General features: G+C 45.2%; 1 protein-coding gene across 1 annotated transcript; it reads left to right on the forward strand.

Moving 5' to 3' along the window:
- Positions 1-1966: 1966 nt before the first annotated feature.
- Positions 1967-7877, forward strand: LOC124711383 (cuticle protein 9.5-like). Its single transcript, XM_047241435.1, has 2 exons — positions 1967-2116; positions 7413-7877. The coding sequence occupies exons 1-2, from the start codon at positions 2108-2110 to the stop codon at positions 7734-7736; spliced, it is 333 nt and encodes a 110-aa protein (XP_047097391.1). The 5' UTR covers positions 1967-2107; the 3' UTR covers positions 7737-7877.
- The last annotated feature ends 402 nt before the right edge of the window (positions 7878-8279 follow it).

Raw genomic sequence — 8279 nt, forward strand, 5'->3', positions numbered from 1 at the left:
GTCACTTTTTGACCGAAACCGGTTGTTAATGTCATTATGTATTTTATTACGGTCAATACAGTTTCTAATTCAGTTTCATAATGTTGTTGTTGTGGTCTTCAGTCCTGAGACCGGTTTGATGCAGCGCTCCATGCTACTCTATCCTGTGCAAGCTTCTTCATCTCCCATTACCTACTGCAACCTACATCCTTCTGAATCTGCTTGGTGTATTCATCTCTTGGTCTCCCTCTAAGATTTTTACCCTCCACACTGCCCTCCAATACTAAATTGGTGATCCCTTGATGCCTCAGAACATGTCCTACCAACAGATACCTTCTTCTAGTCACGTTGTGCCACAAGCTCTTCTTTTCCCCAATTCTATTCAATATCTCCTCATTAGTTATGTGATCTACCCATCTAATCTTCAGCATTCTTCTGTAGCACCACATTTCGAAAGCTTCTATTCTCATCCTGTCTGAACTATTTATCGTCCATGTTTCACTTCCATACATGGCTACACTCCATACAAATACTCCCAGAAACGACTTCCTGACACTTAAATCTGTACTCGATGTTAACAAATTTCTCTTCTTCAGAAACGCTTTCCTTGCCATTGCCAGTCTGCATTTTATATCCTCTCTACTTCGACCGTCATCAGTTATTTTGTTCCCCAAATAGCAAAACTCCTTTACTACCTTAAGTGTCTCATTTCCTAAACTAATTCCCTCAGCATCACCCGACTTAATTCGACTACATTCCATTATCCTCGTTTTGCTTTTGTTGATATTCATCTTATATCCTCCTTTCAAAACACTGTCCATTCCGTTCAACTGCTCTTCCAAGTCCTTTGCTGTCTCTGACTGAATTACAATGTCATCGGCGAACCTCAATGTTTTTATTTCTTCTGCATGGACTTTAATGGCTCTGAGCACTATGGGACTCAACTGCTGAGGTCATTAGTCCCCTAGAACTTAGAACTAGTTAAACCTAACTAACCTAAGGACATCACAAACATCCATGCCCGAGGCAGGATTCGAACCTGCGACCGTAGCGGTGTTGCGGTTCCAGACTGCAGCGCCTTTAACCGCACGCATGGACTTTAAAACCTACTTCGATTTTTTCTTTTGTTTCCTTCACTGTTTGCCCAATATACAGATTGAATAACATCGGGGAGAGGCTACAACCCTGTGTCACTCCCTTCCCAACCGCTGCTTCCCTTTCATGCGCCTCGACTCTTATAACTGCCATCTGGTTTCCGTACAAATTGTAAATAGCCTTTCGCCCCCTGCCACCTTCAGAATTTGAAAGAGTGTATTCCTATCAACATTGTCAAAAGCTTTCTCTAAGTCTACAAATGCTAGAAACGTAGGTTTGCCTTTCCTTAATCTTTCTTCTAAGATAAGTCGTAGGGTCAGTATTGCCACACGTGTTCCGACCTTTCTACGGAATCCAAACTGATCTTCCCCGAGGTTGGCTTCTATCAGTTTTTCCATTCGTCTGTCGGGTTAGTATTTTGCAGCTGTGACTTATTAAACTGACAGTTCGGTAATTTTCACATCTGTCAACACCTACTTTCTTTGGGATTGGTATCATAATGATACTCGGATTAAAAGAAGGAAAACCTGCTAAGTTCAAAGACGGTACACAGTTTGACACAACGAATAAAAATAATGTCTCCGTGATTTTAGAGAGTTTGGGAACTGGACAGATGTTGGGAATGTCGCTGTAGCGACGTCGAAGTCGGGGACCAGTGGCCTGCGTGTGGCGCTGCGCGCTGTAACAAAGGACGGTCGCCGGTGCCTTCCAGAGTCGCGGTGCGTCGCCGGGGCGGCTGGCGGCCGGCAACAGCGAAGACGCTGACCTCGGCGGCGCACGCAGGACGGGCGCCGGCCTTGATCTTCACGCAGGAGCGAACGACCGCGGCGGCGCGGCTGTGTCTGCCGGCCACCGCCCCCTCCCCCGTTCCCACCGGCCGGCGCCTGATTTATCTAAATATGTCGCCTCTCAGGCGTGGTCCGAGGGTTGCAGACCGCCTATAAAAGCCCAGGCGTCGTCTGCAAAAGGCACTTCTGCTCTCCAGCAGCTTACAGCGTAGCCACCAGCCGACGCCACCACACCGCCCAGCACCATGAACTCCGTAAGTACTCGACGCACCAGTACTTTCGTTACTGCTGAACCCGCTACACTTAGCAGGCCCACTTCCTTTATCGCGCTGGGGCGTGCCCAGAGCTGTGGACCACATCCAAGTCCAGCCTAGGCCCTTTACTTCTTGTAAATCGTATGCGAGTCTAACGATCTGAAACTATTCGCAATTTACACTGTCTGCTAACACAAAAACTTCTCTTTCGTCACTTACCCTATGCTTCGGAGTCTGCAGCTCGTGTTCTAATGGTTAACTGGTGCCTCTAGATCACGGAGTCCCTCGTTCGATTCCCGACTACATTGGAGACTTTCTCCATCCGTAAACTGTTTGTGTTGTCCTCATCATTTCATCATCATTAGGGAAAATAGCGAGACTGAATAGTGTAAGGACTGGGAATGTTCGGGCGCTGATAATCGCGTCTTTGAGCCCTCCACAAACCCAAAATCATCATTATGCTTCGGAAATAGATGGACCATAGGCTCACGACCACATCCAAGTCCAGCCTAGGCCCTTTACTTCTTGTAGGTCGTATGCGCGTCTAACGCTCAGATACTATTAAGAATTTACACTATCTACTAACTCAAAAACCTCTCTTTCATCACTTACCCTATGCTTCGGAGTCCGCAGCTCGTGCTCTAGTGGTTAGCTTTGCTGCCTCTGGATTGCGGAGTCCCGGGCTCAATTCCCAGCTAGATCTGGGACTTCCTCCATCCGGAGACTGAGTGTTTGTGTTGTCCTCATCATTTCATCATCATTATGGAAAATGGCGAGACTGAATAGCGTAAGGATGGGAATTTATACGGGAGCTGATAATCGCGTCTTTGAGCGCTCCACAAACCAAAAATCATCATTATGTTTCGGAAATAGATGGACCATAACCTCACGACCCTTATATGTGGATATGATTTCACGGCCTCACCTGGGTCTACGAGAAGCTGTTTAACTACCCTTGTAGCTGACATCACTAACCCGTGTTTGAGATTTATTTTTAATCTAATCTACTAGCGTTCTGCTCTGAAAAAATTTTCCATAGTTATCTATCTGAACTAGGATTTCGCGCTATGCAGTTGTTTAACTAAACGGAGGAAAAGTCTGAAATTACATATTGAACACCGCTCCGCCTAATGTTTCTTCGCCTCAATATGCACTCTAAAGACTGTCTGCCTTCTGAACTGTACTCAATCATAAATTATATGCGTTAGCCCTCGGTTAATGTACTAGCGTTCCGCTCTGAAAAAACTTTGCAGGGTTATCTAACTGAACTAGGACTTCGCGCTATGCAGTTGTTAGAAAGTAACTAAACGGAGGAAAAGTATGAAATGACAAACTGAGCACCACTCCGCCTAATGTTTCTTCGCCTCAGTATGCACTCTAAAGACTGTCTGCCTTCTGAACTGTAGTCAACCGTAAATTCTATACATCAGCCCTCGGTATAGACTTAAATGTTAACATATTGATAACGTTTGCTCTCGCCATCGGTAGATAAAATTAGCATTTCAGTAAATGCCCATTCCCTGAAACAGTGTCTACTGTTTTGCGCCTAGTAAGGTGACACACCGCTGGTACTCTGGACTCGTACTCGTAAGGACGTCGGCTCAAATCCCAGTCCGACCACGCTCATTTAGGATCTCATTGATTTCCCTAACGTGAATGCTGGTATTGATCGTGTGAAATGGTGCTACCGATCACCTTCCCCATCATAGACCAATACAATTTTGGATTTCGTCTCTAAAGACCTCGACGTAGACGAGACTTTAACCCAAAACTTCTTTCCTTCACACATAGGAGTACCTGATCAAGTTCGCATTAGTCGATACTGCGTGCACGTGGTAGCACTTAACAGAGGGTTTGCGACAGCGTTGCTGCTGCCGTTCTAACCCGCTGTTCGAAGACAATGCAGCCGTCTGCAACCATTTTCGTCTAGTTACTGTAGTCGATTCTCCCTCTACCATTTTCATCACCAACTTCCCTCCTGTACCAAATTATTTATTCCTCCCCATCACAGGACGTCTTACCGCCCTATGCCTGCTGTACGCTAGGTACTGCGATAATACAGTTTCCCCATCGATTCATTTCATCAGGCCTTCCGTACTTGTCCGATTAACCCATATAATCTTCACTCCTCTACAGCCCCACTACCCAGTATTTTTTATTATCATTTTATCAGCCCTCTTTATCGACAACGTTTCATTTTGTTATATAACCACGCACCAGAAAAATACTTTCAGAAAATACTTACTAGTATTCAGTTCCATATTTTATATTACAAGTACTTCTGTCCTTAAGAAAATGCAGTCTCCTTTTTTACCATCTCTTTCTCTCTGTTGTAGTATGTGTTGTGAACAAGTAGAAAAACTCTTCTACTAGTTGCAGAGTCTAATTTTCAAATCGTATTCCTCTAGCGTCATATTTCTTAATTCGACCACATTTCCTTACGATGGTATAGCCTCTATTCATATTCATTTTACAATCTACTTTCCAGACACTGCACAGTCCGCACAGCTGATTTTCAAAATTCTTTGCCGTGAATGAGAGAATTGTAACACAGTCAGAAAAACCTTGAAGCTTTCATTCTCTCATTCCAAATCGGAATTTATTTTTCAAACTTCGCTTTAGTTTCGTTTACTTCTTCCTCTATACGTATATTGAATACTTTTTGGGTTGGGCCACAGCCCTGTCTTTCTCCATTTTCTTACTGCCATCTTTTGATGTCCTTTGACTCTTGCAACAGCGGTCTGAATGTAGATAATCTCTCATTCCCTTATTTTATCCTGTTAACTTAGGAATTCCAAAGAGTGTATTACAGCCAACATTGCCAAAAGCTTCATCTGAGGCTAAAAATGCTATGAATGATGGTATGTCTTTCTTTAATCTGTGTTCAGTTCTTCAGAAGGTAACTAGGGTATTGTGCAGTCGCGACTTATTAAACTGGAAGTTTTGCAATACTAATGCCTATCAACACACTCCATCTTCGGTATCTGGATTGTTAAATACTTCTTCACGTTTAGCGTATTTCGCCTGTCTTCTTTCCACGAATTCAGATGGTTATTCAGATCTGCTATTTCTTCTGGAATCAATGTGAATAGAAAATTATACGGTACTGAATCGGTTTTTACGACTCCCGTCTGTACTTACTATCACCGTCTTCCAGGGAAACTATCAGTTCGGCGGCTACCTTGTATTTACATGTAACGGATGTGCAGTTTCAATGACAGTTACCACAATACGACCATTGCCTGCCTCACACTTTCTCTACGGCTGTTGCAAAAATCGCGGTCTCTCATGGAGCAGGTACAATGGACGAGGTTAAATCTCAAACACTGTCGCTCTTAATTCGTTAGGCAGACAACGTAGTATATCCATGGAGGACGTACAGAGGTTACTATCAGCGTTAAATGTTGCCAAAAGTGTTTCTCCCGTTTGCGTTGCAAATTTAGATTGCAGAAATGGTGAAAAACTTCGTGGTGAGGAGGACGCAGTACAACTTTCTTTCGTTTTCCCGATTTATAATGGAATAGATGGTTTAGCGGACCAAAGGCGAGAGTTTAACGATTGTTGGCGAGTGGCATTTATAGAGAAGGGTTGTTAGATCAGTTGGAGAACGATAGGCAAATAACGGTCTGTAGCATGTTTGGGCAACCTCACCAGCGTTTGGCTGAAATGATTTAGGGAACCTACGAAAATTTTTAATATTTACGGTCAGGCGGTGATTTGAACACCTTTACTGTGTCTGTTGCTACAACAGTACGACTAACGTTGTCAAACACCTCTGCACATCACTGTCAAACGTGGTGTTGTGATCACTTAACTGCACAAAAGTGCGATTCGCAAGGTCACTCGCGAGTACCTCGATATTCTACACATCATATCTGGCAGAAGGAAAAGACTAATGCAGTTCACAATATGTAGGTCACAACTAAATGTAAAAATTAAACTGAAACTAGAGTGGGGTTAGAAAATAGTGAAGCAGATTCTGATGATATAAAAAATCTGCCCGACAGAATTTTAAAACTTTAAAATTGGTAGTGTTAGATAGTATAGACGAAATTTTCCGAAATGAAACAATTTATTTTCCTATTAACGCACGTTTTCTATAGCTATTTTGAACAAATTTTTAAATCAGTATATTTCTTCAGATATGAGTGTAGTTTCGCTGCAAAGGAGACTAAAAATCAGTATGAAAAGTTTAGCGACTAGTCTGTTATCCATTTTCACACAAACTCCGACGGACTCGTCTCACTAATTCTAAAACACAACACTCAGTCGAACCACAAAATCGAGAGTATTCCTGAAGAACCCAGTTAGGAATCCACTCAGGATAACTGATACCATTTGTATGTCTTGCTGTCAAGGCGTCGAGTGATCTTGGAACGCTGTCAATAGTTCACCGTGATTGTACTGGGACTTACTGAAGCCGTAAACTGGGAAGTTATTCCAAGGTATCTAGTTCCGGATCGACCCACAGTATTCGTCACACCACCGAACACCCACCAAAAAGCTAGTACCGTTTGTTCAGTATTCACCAACACACTGGGGAGTAGTTATGTACAGGCCAGTTATGTACAGTCCAGTTGATCACTGTACATACTGGCACTATTGGGTCGCCAGTTGAGCAGCAAGCACAATTCTTGACAATTCACCATTTTTACGCTGGTACTTGGCTGAGCCATTAACTGGGGACTAATTACTAAGTATCCAAGTGGACAACTACCCACAGTTGTCAGGTGTACATACACTCCGCCGTTAAAGCACCTGCTGTACAACAAACACGTTTTTCCAGATTTCCCTTTGGTCATATTATCAATTGGGTGAGACAATAAATTGGGTGAGCCATACAGTTGGTTAGTTGGGTTGGGTTGTTTGGGGGAAGAGACCAAGCAGCGAGGTTGTCGGTCTCTTCGGATTAGGGAAGGACGGGGAAGGAAGTCGGCCGTGCCCTTTCAAAGGAACCATCCCGGCATTTGCCTGGAGCGATTTAGGGGAATCACGGAAAATCTAAATCAGGATGGCCGGGCGTGGGACTCAACCGTCGTCCTTCCGGGAAATCACTGAAAACCTAAATCAGGATGGCCGGACGTGGGATTGAACCGTCGCCTCCTGAATGCGAGCCCAGTATGCTAACCGCTGCGCCACCTCGCTCGGTAATGGGTTAATTGAGTAGACCATAGCTGAACAGCACATACGTTCTCCACTGTTCGCCATTATCTGTCTGGGAGTAGGTGTCAGTTGAGACTACCTGTCGCCTCGCGCCGCTGGGCCCCCAGCTGATCGGCTGCCTCGCTGTCCACAGTTGGCCGTGATCGCCCTGGCCCTGGTCGCCGCCGCCGCCGCCACCAGCGTGCCCGCCAGCACCAGCCTGGTGCGCGACGCCGCCGTCGTGTCGCCCTACGTCGGCTCCTACGTGGCGCCGGTGGTGCCGTCCACAGTGGTCGCCAGCGGCGTCGTGCCCGCCGCCGGCGTCAAGACCGTCGACGGGAAGACCGTGCCCTACCCCTACACCTACCAGAGCGTCTACCCCGCCGGAGTCTACCCAGCCGGAGTCTACCCCGCCGGCATCTACGGCGCCGGCATCTACGGCGCCGGCTACCCGGCCATCGTCCCCCACGTCTACTAGACCCGGCTGCCGCACCCACGACTCCTTGACACTGCCCTCGAATCGATCACATTCCCAATCTGCCTAGCTGCGTGTGTGTCTCTCTGTATGTCTGTATAAAGTTAAAAAATCCGAATAAAGTGCCCGTGGTATTTTATTCAAGCTACTGTGTCCTTATTTCAATTTATGTGCTTATCCCAACAAGATTACGACCATCAGGTCTTTATTTACATCAAACCAACAATTCCATGTAAGTATTTTGCATAATGATGACGTAACTTTGAGAGTGATAAGACTATACTGACAAGGGAACCTCCCCATCACACCCCCCTCAGATTTAGTTATAAGTTGGCACAGGGGATAGTCCTTGAAAAACTGAACACAGATCAATCGAGAAAACAGGAAGAAGTAGTGTGGAACTATGAAAAAATAAGCAAAATATACAAACTGAGTAGTCCATGTGGAAGATAGGCAACATCAAGGACAACACTGAACTCAGTAGGGCCGTGGTCCCGTGGTTAGCGTGAGCAGCTACGGAACGAGAGGTCCTTGGTTCAAGTCCTC

The sequence above is a fragment of the Schistocerca piceifrons genome, chromosome 8, assembly GCF_021461385.2.
Source record: "Schistocerca piceifrons isolate TAMUIC-IGC-003096 chromosome 8, iqSchPice1.1, whole genome shotgun sequence".
Taxonomy (NCBI): Eukaryota; Metazoa; Arthropoda; class Insecta; order Orthoptera; family Acrididae; genus Schistocerca; species Schistocerca piceifrons.